The sequence below is a fragment of the Anolis carolinensis genome, chromosome 5, assembly GCF_035594765.1.
Source record: "Anolis carolinensis isolate JA03-04 chromosome 5, rAnoCar3.1.pri, whole genome shotgun sequence".
NCBI lineage: Eukaryota > Metazoa > Chordata > Lepidosauria > Squamata > Dactyloidae > Anolis > Anolis carolinensis.
Window position 1 is genome coordinate 87967534 of NC_085845.1, and position 22990 is coordinate 87990523.

General features: G+C 41.5%; 1 protein-coding gene across 4 annotated transcripts in view; it reads right to left on the reverse strand.

The window, feature by feature from the left end:
• Positions 1 to 22990, reverse strand: part of sema3c (semaphorin 3C) — a 308538-nt gene that overhangs the window by 152383 nt on the left and 133165 nt on the right. The window contains exons 1-2 of one of the 4 annotated variants that reach the window (XM_003221513.4): positions 17868 to 18131; positions 9843 to 9984 (exon numbers count right to left, since the gene is read on the reverse strand). The exons of 2 other annotated variants lie outside the window; for them this stretch is intronic. In XM_003221513.4, coding sequence (XP_003221561.1) covers positions 9843 to 9945 — 103 coding nt within the window. In that variant the 5' untranslated portion in view covers positions 9946 to 9984; positions 17868 to 18131. Of the gene's footprint in view, positions 1 to 9842; positions 9985 to 17867; positions 18132 to 22990 lie in introns of those variants that run through there. One more of the 4 variants, XM_008111511.3, reaches the window with a different exon arrangement.

Consider the following 22990-nt stretch of genomic DNA (forward strand, 5'->3'; position numbering starts at 1 on the left):
CCCTGATCGCAAACCCTAGAACCGATTTGGGGGCTGAGTAGTGTTTACACATGTTGCAGAAAATGACCTCAAACTGGTTCTAGGATCTATAGTATCCACTAGGCTTGATCGATCCACGAAAAATTTGATTCTAAACTCGTTTCAAAACTAGAGGGGGGCAGCTTTTCGTTTCTGATGGTATTTCCGAATTTGGCCCCCCAAAAAATTCGAAATTAACGAAAATTCGTTATTTTCTAAATTAATTCGTTAATGGCGGACGCGCATGCGCAATTCCCAAAAACAGCACAGAGGGAGAGGACTTTACAGGACTCTCCCACCCTCATTTTTTGAGTGATCTTCTTCCAACTTGGTACAGTGGTAGAACACATTTAACACTGATAGCTCACCAAAATTTGGAACGTTTCCCTTATCCTCTGATTTTTGGCGAATTTTCATAGCTTTTATAATAAACCATTTTTTAATAATTGCAGAAATCTGTTCCTGGTTTGAAAGTCTTATTTCCTGTTAAATTGGGTTGTCTTTACTGTGAAAGTCATTGTTCTACTTCAGAAACTTTGTTTTTGTGGCTGAAACTTTGTTAAATTGGTGTGTGTGTGATATATACTGTGTATATATATAATATATATATAGTCCCTGCATAATGTGTGTGTGTGTGTGTGTGTGTGTGTGTGTGTGTATAGGTAAAGGTAAAGGTATCCCTTGACGTTAAGTTCAGTCATGTCTGACTCTGGGGGTTGGTGCTCATCTCCATTTCTAAGCCCAAGAGCCAGTGTTGTCCATAGACACCTCCAAGGTCATGTGGCCGGCATGACTACATGGAGTGCCATTACCTTCCCGCCAGAGCGGTACCTACTGATCTACTCACATTGGCATGTTTTCAAGCTGCTAGGTTGGCAGAAGCTGGAGCTAACAGCGGGCACTCACTCTGCTCCCGGGATTTGAACCTGGGACCTTTCGGTCTGCAAGTTCAGCAGCTCAGTGCTTTAACACACTTCGCCATCGGGGCTCATGTATATATAATATACATACACATACACACAATGTGGAGAATATGTGGAAAGGTAGATAGATAAGTTGGGAGCCACAGCGAAGGCACCTTCCTGGGAGCAAGATCTAATAATAATAATAATAATAATAATAATAATAATAATAATAATAATAAAAAATCCCTTACAATATCCAAGATGGCTCACTGCTACAGAATCTTGGGAGGTTTAGTTTGATAAGGTACCATTATTGGCAGAGAAAGCTAAGCTGTAGGAGTTGAAATCCAATCATTTATCCTCCCTATAGAATCAATTTTATATGCATTTTTAGCTACAGAAAAGCTAAAATCAGGACAGTAAAAGAACAACACCCAGAAAATGGGAATTCCAGACAGGAAACAATCAGGGCCAGCTAATACCTCCCAACAAAGGATTCCCCCAGGTAGGAAGCAGCCAGGCTTTGAAGCTGCAAGGCTATTCAATGCTAATCAAGGTGACCAATTGCAACATTCACACTTGCCTCCCACAGACAAGAGTTCTTTCTCCCACCCTGGACCTTCCACAGATTATTATTATTATTGCTAATTGAGAGACCATGAAGGCCAGTCATATAGAAAAGGAGGGTGACTTTGTTTTTGCCGTCCTTTTTCCCTTGGCGCCTGGCCAATGGCCTTTTCAACCGGTACCGTGGACTTCATCTCCCAGAATCCCTGGTCTTTGAACCATCCACAAGGGTTTCTGGGAGTTGGAGTCCCGAACGCCATCCATTGGCATTGCTGGAAACCGCTTGGGTCTTCAACTCCCAGAATTCATAGCCATTGAAGAAGCTTGCAAGCGTTTCTGGGAGTTGGAGTCCAGAATGTTTTGCTGGCTGAGGTCGGAGCACAGCCACAGAGGGTGGTTTTCCTCTGTCGCCATCCTGCTGCCTTGGGCTTCCGAGCGGCTGCCCTTTGCAGGAGGGAAAGGTGGAGGAAGGGTTTGGCTGGGCCTGCTGCCTGAGAAGGGAGGCGAGGCCTAGCCAGGCGCCAAGCACTGGCCTCACATAGGACGCCGTCCCAGGAAAGAGATGCCCTCCCGGGAAGGGGCGAGGAGGTAGCGGAGGAGGGCGGGTGTACATGGATATGGAGGTGTGTGTGTGTGTGTGCGTGTGTATGTATGTCGGCTGTTGGGGAAGGGCGGAAATTGAGGCCTGGATGTGCAGCGGCCGCCTGGAGCCTCCGCGGCCTTTCCGGCTGCCGGGGAAGGCGGCAAAGTGTATGGGTCCGTGGGGGGCACCTGGAGGCCCGCAGAGAGTAGCCACCTTTCGGGTGGCTTTTTTTTTTTTTTTGCAAAAGCTTTTTTTTCCTAACGAAAAAAACGACGACATAACGAAAAACGGCCTCTTGCGATTCGAAACCGCGATATCCAGGCGTGTGGACAACAAAGGTTCTATATTGATTCAAAACAAACGAAAATAACGAATTAATAACGGTTAACGGGGAAAACGAATTATTTGAGCAAGCCTAGTATCCACTGCTTCAAAGTCATGGAGAATGCAGGGTTTTCTCATCTTCCCCCTGCTGGAATCAGCAGAACATGTTTGGTGCCTGCATAGCGATTCACATTCTGCGGGGTTGCTTTCACCATGCAATATGATTTACATTTCAGTGTCCTGATGCACACTACACCTCTTTTTCAAAGTATCCCCTGACTTTGCTAATCTCATTTAAATATCTTGAAGTGCACTACATAACATGTTCATGGAATCTGTTATTTAAATACCACATTCAAAGGTGCTTTCAAACTGTTTTAAGTGGTTAGTATAAATATATCCATAGAAAACAGATGCCCAACTTGTTTTGGAATAGTCCCTTGAACCCCAGAGACAACAGATATAAAGTTGAGAAAGTCTGGAGGTGTATTATCTAAACGGTAATTTTTAGAGCTCCAAAGTAAAGCACTTTCTCTAATATCTTCCTGCTTATTATTGACTCTATTACCGTGTAATCTATATATATAAAGGGGTAATGAAATTTCGGCCTAGGACAAAACAACAAAACTACACATCCCAGAAACACTAAACTTGGCAGCACAACCCCTCATCCATGCCTCTACGTTCATACAATAAACAGCTACAGCTACTCCAGAAAACAGCCAGGCTTTGAGACTGCAAGGCTATTCACCGCTATTCCACCTGGCCAACAAAAGATTCCCTTAAGCCACAGCAACGCGTGGCCGGGCAAAGCTAGTGTTTTATATTCAAACATGTTAGTCTTCCATCCCCTTGGGAAGAAATAGCCATTATGCAATTACTAGCTAAATCCTCAATTGTATGTTACTATGAAGTATAGCCCATGTGAACATTTTGCAGAACCTGTATACAAGGTACAAATCGGCCCACAATATTTATCTCATTCCAGGATGACTTTGTATTCCAGAAAACACTGAACATATTTTCTTCAAAGATCCTTTCACAGAGCTGTGAAAAACATTTTACTTTAATTGTTTAAAATTCCTTATATTGAAAATGTGAGTGAAATTGCTCACAGACTGACATTTTCTTTCACAAGACTCAAATCATATTCAGGAGAATCTTTGAATACCACTAATAGCTCTGCTAAATTTATGGAGCTATTAACAAAAATCAGCTTAGAATAGAGTTCCCTTTTTTGAATGTTTTTGGAGATGACAGACTTTTTACTTTATTCTCTCCCCGACTTTCAGTTATTGCTCTTCTTATTTAGATAAAGCACAACAGCGCAGGAACCTCCTCACTACCCCAAATGTTAAAACACACACAACTTAAGTTGTTATTTTCCCACTACACTGAAAGTTAAAAAAGAAGTAATTTGATGCCCTTTATAATCTTTTTTCAAATGGTTATTTTCATGAGCTATGGCTTTGATTCTGTCTATACTGCGATTTATGGTAGTTCAAATCTGGATGGGTTGGTTTTGTAAAGCTGGTTCATGCTGCCTTTATAACTGATCATCTGACTAAATGGCACTGGATTTTAGAAATGCTTGTTTAAATAGTAATGGGGTATCTGCTGCCAAATAAACAACTGCAAATTTTATGGGTATGGTTTTCTTCTTATGGTAAGAATGAGCACCTGATTGTCATCATCCAAAAGAACCTTTTATTAAAATGGTTACATCTCAGAGATGACATTTTGACGTTGCAATTGTACATACTACAGAATTGCTTATATCTATATATATAAAAGAGTGATGGCATCACGGCGACCCACAAAACAACAAGACTACAGGCCCCCCAACCTCGAAATTTGACGACACCACCCATAATCCATGGCTCCAGGTTGATACAACAAAAAGAAAAGAAAAATAAAGTCCTAATTAGAGAGAGAGGAATAATGGCTTTTATCCAATTGCTGCCAGTTAGAAGGCTAAGCTCCTCCAACTTGGTCTCCTAGCAACCCAATAAAAATAATAAAAAACACTAAAAAAATAATTAAAAACACTAAAAAAATTAATACAATAAAATACTATAATAACAGAAAATAACTAAAAATAATACAAGAAAATAATAAAATACAATAAATAAAAAGATAACTTACAATAAAATTAATTTTAAAAATACAAATAACGTCAAATAAAAATTACACAACAATTTTTAACCAATACCACCACCACTTTGCCACAGCAACGCGTGGCCGGGCACAGCTAGTGCACAATAAACAGCCACACCTCTTTCTTTTTTGGCAGAAAGAAGAAGGGTGTCAGTGTTAGTCCATTGGATAGTTTGAAAAGTTACAGATGCAGATTCAGTCTTAGGTTTTATATTCAACTTCATCAGTAAGACTTCACAGTTCACATTACATTGAAAATGGCAGGGTTTGGAAAATTTCTTTTTTGATCTGAACTCCTAGAATTCCACAGAGAACACAGCAACAACCCACAACAGCTGGGGGAGTTTGAATTCAAGTCTCAAAAAGTAACTTTTCAAAGCTTCTTAAAATGAACTGAGTGAGATGGTGTTATGTGCCTGGACTTAATTTCAAGCATCCTTATTGGTCATAAGATTAATGCAAATTAAATGGAACTTAAATAATATTATATCTAAAACCATACAGTGTCCTGACTGTGGATCTCATCACATGCAAAAAAAAAAATCCAGTTCTAAAACAGTTCCCTTATGGAGCCCATCAAAAGCACAGACAAATTTTCACCTCTTGTCTATGATGCTTTGTCAGATAACTGTTTTAGAATACTATGATGCTTTGTTAAGGAATTGTGTTAAGAACACACACACACACACCCTCCCTTGGTTTCGTAACACTTCAGAAAAGGTTTCCTGATGAAGCATCACGGGTGGCAGGTGGAAGTCTGTCTGCGTCATTTGATGGGCTCCATGATGCTTCATCAGAGAACTGTTTTAGAAGACAGAAGATGGGGAGAAATCGTCTTCAGTGTTCATTATCCATGTGGAAACAGGAGAAAGCGGGGGGAAACATGTGGGATGGGATCTGTCAAATTTGCCCATGTTGAATTATTTCAGTGACATGAAGTAATGAGCATTCCAATTATTGGCATTTCTCTCTTCAAATTCTGCTACATGAGCCTGGCATGATAATTAATATAGGCCGGGCTGTGGCGCAGGCTGGTTAGCAGCCAGCTGCAACAAATCACTCTGACCAAGAGGTCATGAGTTCAAGGCCAGCCCGAGTCTGCATTTGTCTCCGTCTCTGTTCTATGTATTGGCATTAAATATTTGCCTTATATGTGTGCAATGTGATCCGCCCTGAGTCCCCTTCGGGGTGAGAAGGGGGAATATAAATACTGTAAATAAATAAATAAATGATATAGTCATTAGGAATACTGAAATTTAGAGATATTACCAATTTGTTTTTCCTTTCATTTCTCCTTCATAGTAATTTTGACTTTTAAAATTGCGCTACTGCTAACTTTTTAACATTGTTTCAGACTTCCGCAATTGAGAGTAATGAGATTGGGAGGGAAGGAGAGGAACCCAGAGGAAAGGGGGGGGGGGTTCTAACTTAAGAACAATGTCTCCTGTTTCCTAAAGAGTAAGTAAATTGGGGGGGGGGGGGAGAGATCAAAGGAGCCCAAGGAGAGAAATGGTGTAGAACGATGCCTCCTGTCTCCTCTAAGCGGGTGGCTGAGCTGGAAGGAAGCAATCCTGTGTGATGGGGCTAAGTAAATTTTCAATCGTTTTTAAAGACGGAAGACAATCTCACAATCATAGAATCATAGAATAGTAGAGTTGGAAGAGACTGTTACCAGGTGAGTGTACAGTGGAATCAGCAGAGTCCAGTTAACACCATGTGCAAAAAACTCAGACCAGGCAGAGGAAGAACAAAAGGAAACTTTACTTGTTGAGTTGAAGTCAAATAAACAGTTCAGCAATCATACAATGTCCTTGTAGTTGCATAAGATCAATAACTAATCAATCAGCGTTCAATATATATATATCCAGCATAGCATATATAAATTGCTACTTGACCGTAGCCATTAGAGAGCCTGTCTTTTTCTGTGCTCTCCCAGCAAGCTCAAATTCCAACTGACAAACCAAGCCATCTGCCATCAAACCGATACATTGTTTTAGGCGTGGCTTTGCCTCTGCAAAGCTGAGCTCTTTTGCAGAGATTTCCTGCAAACATCTTTGCAAGGATTTCTTTACACACATACATATAGCAATTTGGCGCAATAGAGACCTCATGGGCCATCCAGTCCGACCCCCTGCCAAGAAGTAGGAAATCGCATTCAAAGCACCCCCGACAGATGGCCATCCAGCCTCTGCTTAAAAGCCTCCAAGGAAGGAACCTCCACTGCAGTGAGAGCCAAAGAGCTCTCACAGTGAGGAAGTTCTTCCTGATGTTCAGGAAGAACATGTTATCCTCCACAAGCAAAGAAGACGATTCCACTCAATTTCCCTAGCTCCGTCTGATGAAGTCCTGTGAAGGTGCAGATTGGCAAGCATTTTCCCCAATATATCCTTCCTTGCATTTTACAGTCTGTCTGAGATACCTTGCTCCAGATTTTTGCCCTGCCTAAAATAAAATCTAATAGTTCCAAGATCAGAGCATAGCTGAATCATAACCTGGGAACCTCAATTTCAAATAAGGGAAAATGAAGCAAACAGAACAGCTTCTACAGAGGTGGTTGATTGTAACAACAGACGGGCAAACAGTAGTAATTAAAAAGTGGGGGAAACTGAATGAACGGATTGACAGGAAGCCTTATCCCATTAATTCTTCTAGTATTTCTTTTTATCTTACTTATTGCCATTGAGTCTCCCATTCTCCCTCAAACCATCTTACAAGTCCAATGATTCAATGACTCACAGTGTCATTCTATTTAAGAAGTGGCTTGGATTGTTAGCTGCATGGGTTGTTACAAGCATTTGGCAGTTTGTGCTTTTTCTAATTTGCCTGGAACTTATAATTCTTTGCATACCCAGTTCGTGCTTTTTCAAATTTGCCTGTTTGCATGCCCGAGAAAACATATCTGTAATAAAGATATGTAGATTGCCTAGTCTAATACTTTATTCTCAGTGAAACCCAAGCATTGTCAAAAGAGTCTCTTACGGAAAAAAGTGACAGCCAAAATGACACACAGGATCATCAGCCTCCTGGAACACAGCCAAGGTGCTGTCAGAGACCTTCCAGAAAGAGAATGATTCTAGGGTTAACATTAAAGTAGCTAAGGGGAGATGACAAAAATCAACAGTAGGCTTTAGAGTCTATTCAGTATGCCCAACAATATGGAGCCAAGATACAGTCCTTTTCCATCATTTATACTGGAAGGCCATGAAGAATACTCATTGCAATTTCAATTCAAGGTATTCAGCACTCCAGAAGCCCTGCAAAAGAAGGAAAACAGCCTCAAGGTGTTTCACCCCTCAGGAGTTAATTCTAAAAATTCAATTTGTGCAAAAATGCAAGTCTTTTTTCTTCTTTCCGCACAAAAAAAGGGCTTGAGGGCAGAAAATGAATTACGCGGAAGATTAATTCTGCACAAAATGTTGCTTTTTGAACATGTTTTCAACACCAAAGCACACTTACACCTTTTTCCCCTAAACAAATTTAACTGAATGAGATCTGAAAGAAAGACTACTCCACAAAAATGATATTCTCATAGAAGTGGGAGAAAATCACTGAACTTATGCATTCTTACTATCAGGAAATAAATAAGCATCAATGTTCACTTCTGTTCCAATGCCATGATGAACGTACTCTCCCCAATCTCTGAGCCACAACTAACTGGATAAAGATGCCTCTACCTGCTTCTAAACAGCATATACTTGGTGCAAAATTTATACAATATCTTCAGATATAACACTGTACTGAATCCTACGAAATACAACCCATTTATTTCCAATTCAGAGTAAGTGGTAGCAGGGAAGAAACTTCCTGACACAAAATTAAACCCGTGGTCCACCTATCTTAGCCACTGTATATTTACGCACTTTCTGACTTCCCATATTTAAAAATTAACTCATTTGAAATTATGCAGCTGAAAATCCTTTATTAGCGAATTTGAGAATCTGCCACTTACTTGACATTCAGATAAAATACTTTCAACATTTCATAGTCAAGATATATGCATTCCATGTTTTAAAAAGCACTCAAACAACATTGCTCCATGAACTTACGCTTTAAGCCATACTTTGTTTTTATTTATTTATATGCCGATCATGAAAGTCAAGTGAGGGTAAGGCTTTTGAATAGTTTGTATTGGCCTGTGTCCTTAAGACATGTAAAACCAATGGGACATAAAGATGGACTTATTTTGGCAGAGCATGACTGAGAACAATGGGGGTGGGATAATTGTAAACACTGGCCTTGACGTAAACACACCAAGATGTCTAAAAAATAATAATTGTTTGAATCCAGGTGAAAGCAACAAAGGAAATTCTTACAGTAGAGTCTCACTTATCCAAGCTAAATGGGCCGGCAGAACCTTGGATAAGCGAATATCTTGGATAATGAGGAGGGATCAAGGAAAAGCCTATTAAACATCAAATTAGATAATGTTTTTACAAATTAAGCACCAAATCATCATGTTATACAACAAATTTGACAGAAAAAGTAGTTCAATACACAGTAATGTTATGTTATAATTACTGTATTTATGAATTTAGCACCAAAATATCATGATATATTGAAAACATTGACTACAAAAATGCCTTGGATAATCCAGAACCTTGGATAAGCAAGTCTTGGATAAGTGAGACTCTACTGTACTTGAACTAGCTAAGCACCCCAAGTTTTCTATAACAGGGTAGCTGGCATTTAAGAGAAGAGACATATTGTGGATAAACAGCAAGGGCATTCTCAGGAAACCACTGTAAACATGGCTTAAACAGTGGTTTTCAACCTGTGGGTCCCCAGATGTTTTGACTTCAAGTACCAGAAATCTTAACAGCTGGTAAACTGGCTGGGATTTCTGGGAGTTGTGGGCCAAAACACCTAGAGACCAATAGGTTGAGAACCACTGGCTTAATAGAACAATACGCTTATGGAAAATAAGCCTATCATTTGCAAGAAACAGCCCTACTGGTTATGTGAATAATGACTAGGCACATTCTCTGAAGGCATTTGCATTATACATACAGCGAGAACTCATTGCAAGCACATTCAGGCTACAAGGGTATTTAGATTTCCCAAAGTCAAGGAACATTGCACATTTTCTTCTAAATAACCAAATCTATTTTATAAACACTGCTAAGATCAGACCCAAAACAAACCCTAGAGTTCTAATGCTAGAACTGTGCGCTAGGCAGATTACAATGACGAAGATATAATTTTATTTATTGCTTCACTGCTGGTACGACTGGAAAGAAGACAATGTTCTGCAATAACATTTGCCTTGGAATGTTTATCTGTTTTCTTACCATTGAATGTTAGGAAAACCCTGGCCTGAGGCTGCGAAGATCCTTTCACACTGCAAGAGCAAATAAACACCCCAATCAACACTTGGAGACTTAGAAATGCCATTATCTTCAGATGTGAAACTTAATATCCAAGATATGAAACCTAAACAAAATGAGAGAGAGAAAGAGGTTATTGCAGATTGTACCCATTTGGCAAAATACAATGTCAATATTTCAGCAAACTTAAGATATTGTGAAACCCACCAGAAGGTATGGTTTTCACTATTATTTTCTAAAATATGAAAAAAACAAAGACAGGGCCAGTAGTAAAAAGAGACTTCAGGGAAAGTGTTGACTGAGGAAGGCCTGCAGTAAGGATTAGGCTCAGTTTATTTCACTAAGGATGTTTCCCACCTGCTGGAAAAATAATTACGTTAAATGTCAAGGCAGAGCAAAGCAAGGGCAAGAGATAAGGTTTCATGAATGAAAACGTCTTGATATTTTTAGACCACTGCCTTTACTGTACTCTTTTTGAAATGGAAAAGATTCTCCTCGACCTCAAGTACCCACTGGGAATGGACTGATACTTTACATCAATGTCTGCAGGCTTTCCCTTTTCCCTTTCTCCAAATCTATGCCATTGGTGTTTGTGGATTTTTAGTTTTGCTGATCACATTCTTTTTATTTCACAGAACTTATCACAAGTACAGAAATATACTGATACGCAACTGCACATTGCACCTAGTTCTGTTTTCAGTCTGGGAGGTGCCAGAATTGCATAAATATGTATATTTTTAAGTTTTATTTATTTTTAAAGCCTTGGTGAAGCAAATTTTTCACATATTCCCAGTACCCATGACAATCACTCTGCAGATTTACACTGCTATATAATGTAGTTGAAACCACATTATATGATCAGGGTTATATAATGCAGTTTAACAGCATTATATGAGTCTACGCTGGCCATGTAATGCAGTTTGCATTATATGGCAGTATAGTTGGGGCCTGAGCCTTGTAAAAAACTAAGAACAGGAAAACAAAATGAGACAAAATGCTCAAAACCAGTTAGCTATAGACGAAGGAGTAAACTGTCCCACAAATATGAGTAGTAGTAGTAGTAATAATAATAATAATAATAATAATAATAATAATAATTGGGTGCTGTGCCAAAATATCTTGGCCGGCATTTGGAAATAATAGACATTGACAGAATTACGATCTGCCAACTTCAAAAGGCCACCCTACTGGGATCTGCGCACATCATCCGGAAATACATCACACAGTCCTAGACACTTGGGAAGTGTTCGACTTGTGATTTCGTGATAATAATAATAATAATAATAATAATAATAATAATAATAATAATAATAATAAAAAAAAAAAACTTTATTTATACCCCGCCACCATCTCCCCGTGGAAACTCGGGGCGGCTTACATGGGGCAGAGACCCAAACAACAGAACAAAACATAGGCAACATAATACAAATCACACTATAAAAAGATAAAACAGTAATACAATATATCAATTAAAACAAAAATACAGGATAAAAAATTGCATTTAAAACACATAAATGGTAAAATCGTAATAAAAACGAGATAGATTATTAAAAACCCTCTGGGGCTGATTAATTAATGACTGATATGAAATCCAGCGTATCTATCTTGTTTGCTGTGTCATACAATGTTGTGTCAATAATAATAATAATAATACTTTATTTTTCTAACCCGCCACCATCTCCCCAAAGGGACTCGGGGCAGCTAACATACGGCCAAGCCAAAAATAGAAACAAAATATAACAATTACAATGAAGAATTAAAGATAAAAACAGTGATACAAAAATCAAATAAAATAAGCAATTAAAATATAACATATAATAAAACACATTATAACCAAGCAAAATGAGGTAATGATACAAACATCAACCACTATAGATAAAAAGGGGTTGGGCATATAAAAAAATACATGATTTCAAGGCATTTTAATAAAGTGCGTGGACAAGTGTCAGAGAGTCAACTGAGATAATGTGGGATAGGGTAAATAGGAAAGGAAATAAAGTGCTAAGAAGCAATGTATCTGTGATAGGGGTCTATCATGTTGGTGGTTATTCAAATGAACACTGAAAGAGCCATGTCTTCAGCTGTTTGATAAAGAAAGACAGGGTTGGGGCCAGTCTAATCTCTCTAGGGAGGGAATTCCAAAGCTGGGGGGGGGGGCACTACAGAGAAGGCCCTCTTCTTCTTCTTCTTCTTCTTCTTCTTCTTATTATTATTATTATTATTATTATTATTATTATTATTGGCCCCTGATGGCACAGTGTGTTAAAGCGCTGAGCTGCTGAACTTGTGGACCAAAATGTCCCAGGTTCAAATCCCGGGAGCGGAATGAGCGCCCGCTATTAGCCCCAGCTCCTGCCAACCTAGCAGTTCGAAAACATGCAAATATGAGTAGATCAATAGGTACCGCTCCAGCGGGAAGGTAACGGCGCTCCATGCAGTCATGCCAGCCACATGACCTTGGAGGTCTCTACGGACAACGCTGGCTCTTCGGCTTAGAAATGGAGATGAGCACCAACCCCCAGAGTCGGTCACGACTGGACTTAACATCAGGGGAAACCTTTACCTTTACCTATTATTATTATTATTATTATTATTATTATTATTATTATTATTTATCCCGCTTTTCTCCCATGGGTGGGGTTCAAAGCAGCATACAAAATTAAAATAGCAAGAATGAACAACATGAAATATTACAAAAACAACATAAACCAAATAAATAACACACCATATATATTGTGTATACCATTAAACCAAGACTGAAATGCACTTACTCCTATGAAGCCAACATGAAAACAGAGACAGTTCTGCCCTCTCAGTTTTTATACAGCATATTTATCATGCAATGGAGGGATAATTTACACTAGGTTTGAAGTTTGTTGTGGCATAGGCAAATCCACTCCACTCGCATAGCTTAGCTAAAGTTTGACTGTTGTGTGTCCATAAACAACTGTGTTTCCTTAGCTATGAAAATTGAACAGTAAAACCATTGATTGAAAACAAGGTGACAAATATGAAAGGTACATATTACAGAATTGCAGGGGCCAAGAAAATGGAAAAAGTGCATGCAGCTAAATGATCCACACTTAGAATTGTGGTTAATAGTAATTTGATGAAAAAATGTGAGTTTTAGGGATTTATCTGAACTTGCATAATCACTGGTACAGTTGTTTTATAACGCCATTAACCCAGAAAAGAAACAATGTATAATACATATCGTTTTTCTGTAAAAACAGTCTTTTTCCTTTATGGAAAAAATAAGTACCTATAGAATAAGAGTGGGCATGTCTAGAAGGGCTAGCTTTTACCTTCAGCAAGTTCAGCAGCTCAGTGGTTTAATCTGCTGTGCCACCGAGGGCTCCTAAGGTTCATACCCTTTCTATATAGTAATATCTCTTTTTTCAGCTTTGTGTCAGCATCTGTTCACTTGCAAGTACTGGGAATACTCAGCATCTACTCTTAAAACTGAGGATATCACATACCTTAGACTGGTGCAGAGAGCTAATATGATGTGGTGATTCAAATGTTAGACAAAAACTCTGGTTCAAGTCCCCACCCAGCCATGGAATCTCACTGGGTGAGTCAGCGCTGATTAGTGTAGCCACACTGCAGAATTATATCACTTTAACTGCCATGTCTCAAGAATATAGAGTCCTGGGTTTTGTAGTTTTGTGATACACAGTACGTAGTTTTCCATGTCAGAGAACTTTGGTGCCACATCCATCTACAAATCCTATGATTCCGAACAATAGAGCCATGACAGATTGTTACAATTTTGCAGCATGGATAACAGTGGAGAGGTAGCAGCATGTCAAAAGCATGTTCATTGACATAACATGGATAGGATTGTTATGTGTTTTCTGGGTTGTATGGCCATGTTCAAGAAGCATTCTCTCCTGACGTTTCGCCCACATCTATGGCAGGCATCTTCAGAAGTTGTGAGGTATATTGGAAAAAATTAAGCATATATTTGTGGAAGGTCCAGGGTGGGAGAAGGAACTCTTGTCTGTTGGAGGCCAGTGTGAATGCTTAATGGCAAGGCCATTAATGCTTATCAAGGTGATTACTTACAACATTCACACTGGCCTCCAACAGACAAGAGTTCCTTCTCCCACCCTGGACCTTCCACAGATATATAAACCTTCCTTGCTTCGTTTTTTCCAATATACCTCACAACCTCAGAGGATGCCTGCCATATATGTGGGCGAAACGTCAGGAGAGAATGCTTCTGGAACATACCATGCAGCCTGGAAAACACACAACAACCCTGTGATTCTGGCCATGAAATCCTTCGACAACATAATATGGATAATTTCTACATCAGAGCCTGATATGTTCAGCTGGAGCTAACATGGGGAAATACCTCTCTCAGTTTACCTTTCATACTTCTCATGTTGACTCTTAGCATCCTCTAAGGGACTTCACACCTCCTTGACAAGAACTGGTTGTTTTTAGGAATTTTTTTCTGCACAAGGAAGCCAATACCTGGATCTGTCCAGGACTAGACCACCAGTTCTTACAGATCATCTTTACATTTTTGCAATAATGACTTTGGCCGGGAGGGAACTGAGGTCATATCACTTTCATTCTCCCAATAATATTCTACAGAGGATTTTCAAAAGTGCAACAGGCTGCAGCAGTGACCTGAAGAAATTATTCTCTCTGCCAAAAGATCCCGCATAGAAACACACTGTCATGCCAATTCACACCAGGAAATTTGGATGATTCTATTATATTGCGCGTGTATGCACACAAAATAGTCCAGTTAACTGGCGATATTATACACCAGGATAATGTAAAGTGTCATCTAAAGCATGATAGAGTCAGTTTGCAACCTTGGTTCCACCATATATCACTAGAACTCACAGCTCTTGGGTAAAAATCCTGGCATATGTCTGCTATCTGGCACCTTTTTCATAGGCAGGGTTAATACAATTCAGCCCCTACTCATTGCCATGCGCTTACTCCCCCTTCACTTACTGATAGAATATCCTTCTCCGTAATCCTTTTTGCAAGGCACAAAATGCTATTAAGTCCCAATAAGGCTGCTTTGTTCATCCCCAACAAATGACCAATCGTGCTGAATTTGTGCATTTCAGAGAAGAAATAGGATTAGTATGCCACAGTTGTAGAACATATGCCTTCTCATACATCGGGGAATGGACCGATGGAATTATGCGGTGCACGTTTAAATTAAATTGGGAAATAAAGAACCGTGGAAAGATACATTTCTTTTCCCAACCTGTTCTAATTTAACCTGGAAGATAGTAGGCAACATATACAATAAAATCACTATTTTTTGTGTTTTGAATCACTTTTAGATTTATTCTTCTGTAACAAAATAAAAATAAAAATCCAACCAATCAGGTTTTTGTCAAAAGAAACATGCACGGAACATTTCACGCACCTAAAAGGGCACTTCGGGGTAAATATTAAAAAGAGGAAACTGCATTTTTATATGCATCGAATGTCAAAGGTTTACTTAGCACAGTGGAATTTACTCCTGAGTAAATATACCCAGCGCCCAACAGCTGGTAACACTGTAGTACTATGACAACATTAAGCACCATGCGAATTGAAGAAAGTGAGAAAATAGCCTCTCTCCTCTTGTGGATTTCTAGAAATATTGTTTCGATTCAATTTGGAGTTTGCAGTCTACATGTGTTTATGGTGTCTCCATGAATTTCACAAGTTTTTCATAGATAAAGTAAAGGTTTTCCCCTGACATTAAGTCCAGTCGTGTCTGGCTCTGGGGGTTGGTGCTCATCTCCATTTCTAAGCCGAAGAGCCAGCATTGTCCATAGACACCTCCAAGGTCATGTGGCCAGCATGACTGCATGGAGCGCCATTACCTTCCCGCCGAAGCAGTACCTATTGATCTACTCACATTTGCATGTTTTCGAACTGCTAGGTTGGCAGAAGCTGGGGCTAACAGCGGGAGCTCACTCCTCTCCCTGGATTTGAACCTCCGACCTTTCAGTCAGCAAGTTCAGCAGCTCAGTGGTTTAATCTGCTGTGCCACCGAGGGCTCCTAAGGTTCATACCCTTTCTATATAGTAATATCTATATAGATAACCTGCTGAGCCATCGGAGGCTCCAGGTTTTTCATAGACAAGGAATATCCAGGTTTGCCAGTTCCTCCCTCTTAAATATACTATCCTATTTGTGGACAATCTCCCATCTAAGTAATAAAAAAGCGCTGATTCTTCTCAGCTTCTGGGCTTGGACAGGAACTGGTAATAATTTTACATTCCCACCAAAACTTTATTTCCAACTCTACCGATCACTTTATATTACTGAATATAGTTTCTATTTCTAACCACAACATTAGGTTTCGATAGTGTGCCTAAATCCTGGTACCTGGTATTCCAAATCCTCCACTCCACTTCCAAATCCTAACCAGATCTGGTCAGGATTTGTTTCCAGAAACAGAGAGAATCCATTCTAAACAAAAGTTTTATCCCCCAAAATGGTCAAAAAGGGAGTAAACTTGGGCAGGAATGGGTAAGAATTTTACATTCCAGGGTTGTTGTGAGTTTTCTGGGCCATATTCCAGAAGCATTCTCTCCTGACGTTTCACCCACATCTATGGCAGGCACACTCAGAGGTTGTGAGGTATATTGGAAAACTGAGCATGGGAGTATACCTCACAACCTCTGAGGATGCCTGCCAAAGATGTGGGCAAAACGTCAGGAGAGAATGCTTCTGGAACATGGCCATACAGCCTGGAAAACACACAACAACCCCGAGCAAGGGAGGTTTATATATCTGTGGAAGGTCCAGGGTGGGAGAAAGAACTCTTGTCTGTTGGAGGCCAGTGTGAGTGTTGTAATCAATCACCTTGATTAGCATTAATGGCCTTGCCAGCTTCATCCCTGCCTGGGGGAATCCTTTGTTTGGAGGTGTTAGCTGCCCCTGATTTATTCATGTCTGGAATACCTCTGTTTTCAGAGTATTGTTCTTTATTTACTGTTCTGATTTTAGAGTTTTTTTTAATATAGTAGAGTCGCACTTATCCAACATAAATGGGCCGGCAGAATGTTGAATAAGCAAATATGTGGGATAATAAGGAGGGATTAAGGAAAAGCCTATTAAACATCAAATTAGGTTATGATTTTAGAAATTAAGCAGCAAAACATCATGTTATATAACCAATTTGACAGAAAAAGTAGTTCAATGTGTAGTAATGCTATGCAGTAATTACTGTATTTACGAATTTAGCACCAAAATATCACAATGTATTGAAAACATTGACTACAAAAATGCATTGGATAATCCAGAATGTTGGATAAGCAAGTGTTGGATAATTCATGTCTGGAATACCTCTGTTTTCAGAGTGTTGTTCTTTATTTACTGTTATGATTTTAGAGTTTTTTAAATACTGGTAATCTGATTTTGTTCATTTTGATGGTTTCCCCCTTTCTGTTGTTCACATGCTTGTGAGTTTCAACAGCTTCTCTAGTCTGACATAGATGTAACAATTTTACATTCCCATCCAAACTTTATTTCCAACCGATCACTTTACATTATCTAGTTTCTATTTCTAACCACAACATTAGGCTTTGATAGTGTGCCCAAATCATGGCACCTGGTGTTCCCCTTCCAGATCTGGTCCCGATTCGCTTCTGTCTTGGGGGATAAGACAGAAGTTTTATCCCCCAAAATGGTCAAAAGGGAGTACGCGACTTCCTAAGACATCAACTCCACGGGTTAAGCAGTTTCCACTAAGATTTCTCCATGCGCAGCCTGGTTTTTTTTGCCTCCTGGACTGGTAGCAAAGTTACAAGGAGAGGGGGTAACTTTGTGGGGAGGGAGGGGACAGGTGGAGATGCTCATTTTCCCCTTCGAAATGCCTAAGTTTTCATTCCCAGCAGGACGGGCGAAGCGGAAAGCAGGTGTCTTCCGCGCCCGAGGACTCGGGTCCATCCAAAGCCATTGGGTTGGATATTGCAAAGCTCCCTCCTCCGCCTCCAATTACAAACGCCGACTTACCGAGCCGCTGTTGGGGAGAGCCTTGAAATTGTTTTCTGCGTTCTGATACTGAAGGAGCCGGTCCTTTGCCAACACTAATCAATCCAACGCCGGCGAGACTTCTTCTTTTTTTCCTCCAAAGAGAATGGGAGGAGGGGGTCCGTTCAGGTATCCAGAGGCCTCTCTTTCGACTCTTAGTCCGGTGCAGAAAAGGCTGAATGGGGAAAGTCGCTGGAAGATCCGACCTGGCGCCGCCTCCTTGGAGAAGCCGCTCCGGCGCCTCGACTGGCTCGTTGGCGGAGCGAATGGGAGGGCGGGCGAGGAAAGCCCCCAAGCCACACCTACGAGGGAGTCAAGGAGCCCGAGGAAGGAGAAAGAGAGAGAGAGAGAGAGAGAAAAGGAGAAAGGGAAAGGGAGGAGGAGCGCCCCGCCAAGCGCGCCTCTCAAGCCAAGGAACCATTCACCTCCCCGCCTGTTTAGGTCTATTTAGGTGTGCCTGTGTTTGTATATATAAATGCACACACACACACACGTCTATGTATGTATATATATATACAGTAGGTAAAGGAGGAGCCCCGGTGGCCTAGGGGATAAAAGCTTCGTGACTTGAAGGTTGGGTTGCTGACCTGAAAGCTCCCAGGTTCGAATCCCACCCGGGGAGAGCGCGGATGAGCTCCCTCTATCAGCTCCAGCTCCATGCGGGGACATGAGAGAAGCCTCCCACAAGGATGGTAAAACATCAAAACATCCGGGCGTCCCCTGGGCAACGTCCTTGCAGACGGCCAATTCTCTCACTCCAGAAGCAACTCCAGTTGCTCCTGACACGAAAAAAAAGTAGGTAAAGGTTTCCCCTGACGTTAAGTCCAGTCATGTCTGACTCTGGGTTGGTGCTCATCTCCATTTCTAAGCCGAAGAGCCGGCATTGTCCATAGACACCTCCAAGGTCATGTGGCATGACTGCATGGAGCGCCCTTACCTTGATCTACTCACATTGGCATGTTTTCAAACTGCTAGGTTGGCATGACCTAGGGCACACAAAGGGCGCTCATTCCGCTCCCGGGATTTGAACCTGGTGGCACAGTGTGTTAAAGCGCTGAGCTGCTGAACTTGCAGACCAAAAGGTCCAGATTCAAATCCCGGGAACGGAATGAGCGGCCGCAGTTAGCCCCAGCTCCTGCCACCCTAGCAGTTCGAAAACATGCAAATATGAGTAGATCAATAGGTACAGCTCCAGCAGGAAGGTAACGGTGCTCCATGCAGTCATGCCGGCCACATGACCTTGGAAGTGTCTACGGACAATGCCGGCTCTTCGGCTTAGAAATTGAGATGAGCAGCAACCCCCAGTCGGACACGACTCGACTTAACATCAGGGGAAACCTTTACCTTATCTTTGTACGAAAAAACACATATGTACACACATGTACATATATACATATACAAGTAAAGGTAAAGTTTTCCCCTGACATGAAGTCCAGTCGTGTCCAACGCTAGGGGTTGATGCTCATCTCCACTTCTCAGCCAAGGAGCCGCCGTTGTCCATAGACACCTCTTCGGTCATGTGGCTGGCACTCAAAGTTTGCAGGTTCGAATCCGGGGAGTGGAGTGACCACCCGCTGTTAGCCCCAGCTTCTGCCAACCTAGCAGTTCGAAAACATGCAAATGTGAGTAGATCAATAGGTCTCCAGTGGGAAAGTAACGGCGCTCCATGCAGTCATACCAGCCACATGATCTTGGAGGTGTCTACGGACAATGCCAGCTCTTCGGCTTAGAAATGGAGATGAGCACCAACCCCCAGAGTCGGACACGACTGGACTTCATGTCAGGAGAAACCTTTACCTTTTACTATACAGGCATGTAAGTAAAGGTAAAGGTTTCCCCTGACATGAAGTCCAGTCGTGCTCATCTCCATTTCTAAGCCAAGGAGCCGGCGTTGTCTATAGACACCTCTTTGGTCATGTGGCCGGCACTCAATGGTTGCAGGTTGGAATCTGGGGAGTGGAGTGAGCACCCACTGTTAGCCCCAGCTTCTGCCAACCTAGCAGTTCAAAAACTTGCAAATGTGAGTAGACCAATAGGTACTGCTCTGGCGGGAAGGTAACGGTGCTCCATGCAGTCATGCCAGCCACATGATCTTGGAGATGTCTATGGACAACGCTGGCTTGTCGGCTTAGAAATGGAGATGAGCACCAACCCCCAGAGTCGGACACGATTGGATTTAATGTCAGGGGAAAACCTTTACCTTTACCTATATATAGAATATTTATTTATGGCACTTCTACCCCACCTTTCTCAACCCCAAAGAGGACTCCAGGCAGCGTTACAACATAGGCAACAATTCAATGCCCTTAAAAAACAGTGTACAATAAAATAAACATGTGAAATGAAGTTCTAAAATACAATTAAAACAATTAAAATCATTTAAGGTAAAGGTAAAGGTTTTCCCCTGACATTAAGTCCAGTCATGTCTGACTCTGGGGGTTGGTGCTCATCTCCATTTCCAAGCCGAAGAGCCGGCGTTGTCCGTAGACACCTCCAAGGTTATGTGGCCGGCATGACTGCATGGAGCACCATTACCTTCCCACTGGAGCGGTACCTATTGATCTACTCACATTAGCATATTTTCGAACTGCTAGGTTGGCAGAAGCTGGAGCTTACAGCGGCCGTTCACGCTGCTCCCGGGGTTTGAACCTGGGACCTTGGGGTCCGCAAGTTCAGCAGCTCAGTGCTTTAACACACTTAAACAAACGTCACCGGGGCTCCTTTAAAATCATTTAACACAATACTATAATCATAATTCATGTGATCCACAAATGTAGTCCAGGCCGTTCCAATAGTCAGTTGCACATCTTTATTATTGCACCAATTCTCCAAAGGCTTGGTCACAAAGCCATGTCTTAATTTTTTTTTACGGAAAGTCAGGAAGGAGGGGGCTGACTTGATCTCACTCGGGAGGGAGTTCCACAGCCTTGGGGCCACCACTGAGAAGGCCCTATCCCTCATCCCCACCAGCCGCACCTGTGAGGCCGGTGGGGCTGAGAGCAGGACCTCCCTGGAAGATCTTAATCTATGAATTGCTTCATAAAGGGAGATACGTTCGAACAGGTAAGTTGGACTGGTAAGTTGTGGCAAGGAAGCACAAAGTACAAAACGATGAGGCAGAAGCATCATACTGTACTCATTCCAGCCTCTTTCCATCAACTAACACAAATTCCTCAAAGCGGACAAAAGCAAAGCGGACAGCAATTTCCCAAAGCGGACAACAGCAAAATAGAGAGCGATCTCCCAAAGTGAACAAGAGCACGAGGCACAGAGGCTGCTCCCTTGAAGCCATGTACTCTCACATTAGCCCTCCCTCTCACACTAGAGCTCCATCTCATGCTAGCTCTTAACTCGAATTGCTGCTCTTATGTCAAAGCAAACTCAGGCTGAGTGGTGGCTCTTATCTCAAAACACTCTTAAGTTTGGGTGCTGTTAAGTCAAGATTCCACTGTATATTTCTTTTCAGCTGCCCATGAATTCTCAGAACTCTTCTAATTCCTTTTCTGAGTGACCGTAGGCAGATCACATATCTGTAGCCTCAGAAGAAGCAGTGTCAAACCCCTTTGAATAATGGCTTGCCAAGAAAACTAAGATTGCCATAAGTTGAAAACTACTTGAAAGCACACAACAGCAAGCCATTACTTCAGCTCAAATTGTATGGTTATAATCTGAGGAAAGCTTGCAGCCTAACTCTCTGCAGGATTACTTAGGCATGCCATCAAAATGTGAATGGGGGGGGGGGGGGGGGGAGAGAGAGAGAAAGAGAGAGAGAGTAAATTTTACTGATCTCAGTGTGGTTTAATCCTGAACAAGCAAGAATGAGGTCGGCTGCCAAGCTTCAAACCCACATTTAGGAAGTGATGTCCCTTTGTGAGCTCATTCCTATCCCTGCTGAGGGATGAGTAGTTATCTTTTACTGTGAAATAGCCCACCAATGAAGCCATGTGGGCTTCCCCAGAGCTGTCTGCAGCATCTTGAAAACAGACAGATCCACTTTAGTCAGACATTGAAACCCTTTTGTTTTCAGTGGGAAAAAAACCTAAAGAAATTATTTGCAAAGGAAGGCTTTCTCTCCATGCCTGCCCCTTGTGCTCGTATTATTTCAAGGCTAATCCTTTGTGTCATGATTTCCAAATACATGTCAATTTGAGCTTCCAACAGTGGCAGGCAAGTCTTTGAAAGCAGAGGCTTCAGAGTAACTGAGATCAGCCACAGGATATTCATAATATTTTAAGCAGTATATCTCTCCTGCAAGCTCTCAAGCTCTCGCTGGCACATGGCTGGAGTCCAATTCTCCACATCGCTCAAACATTGATTTCCTTAGCCAGATGCCCATGTCCCAAGCAGCTGTAAAAGGATTCACCAGAGCCAGGACTCAGCACCAGAAACTGCTACTGTGAATTCTGTCTTGGAACAAGAAAAAAAGAGTGATGCCAAGCATGTGCAGAGTGTCTTCTGCTGATCTCTCTCTGTCTTTTGTCTCTCTGTCTCTCTCTCTATGCCGTCACACCCAGGCACCTTTTAAAGCTTTGAGATGTGCTTCTTCCTTTGCCCAGGTGAACTGCGGGGCCTTACTTAGAAGCTCTGAAAATCCCAGTAACCAAAGGCACTTTAAGTTGAACAATCAAATAAAATTTTATTTTCACAAAGTCTATGGCAGACTTATCACACATAGTTAAGGTTGCAAATATAAACAGTCGACTTATAAAACCTTGCAGATGTTCCTTTCTTGCTTTTCCCCTTTAGTTGCTGGTTTAACTTCCTCCAAAGGCGAAGAGATCCTGAGATCCTCTTTACTCTAGCCCTGCGCTATCAGAAAGAGCAGGTCTATAACTATCTAAGCTCCAAGCTAGTTTTTGAGGCGAAATAGGTAGAACTTCCTCCAGTGGCAGAAAAATCCTGAGATATTCTTTGCCCCAGTGCTAAGCTACTATTTTTAGAAAGAACAGGTCTTTCCCTGTCTATGCTCGGCACTGGTTTTTGAAGGCAGGTCAGTACTTACGATGGCTTTGTCAGAGTTGGCCTGGCTTGGCCACTCAAGCACATCTAAGTTCTTTCTTCTTCAGTCTAGAAGGCAAGGGGCTTCTCAAAATGGAGCCTTCTTT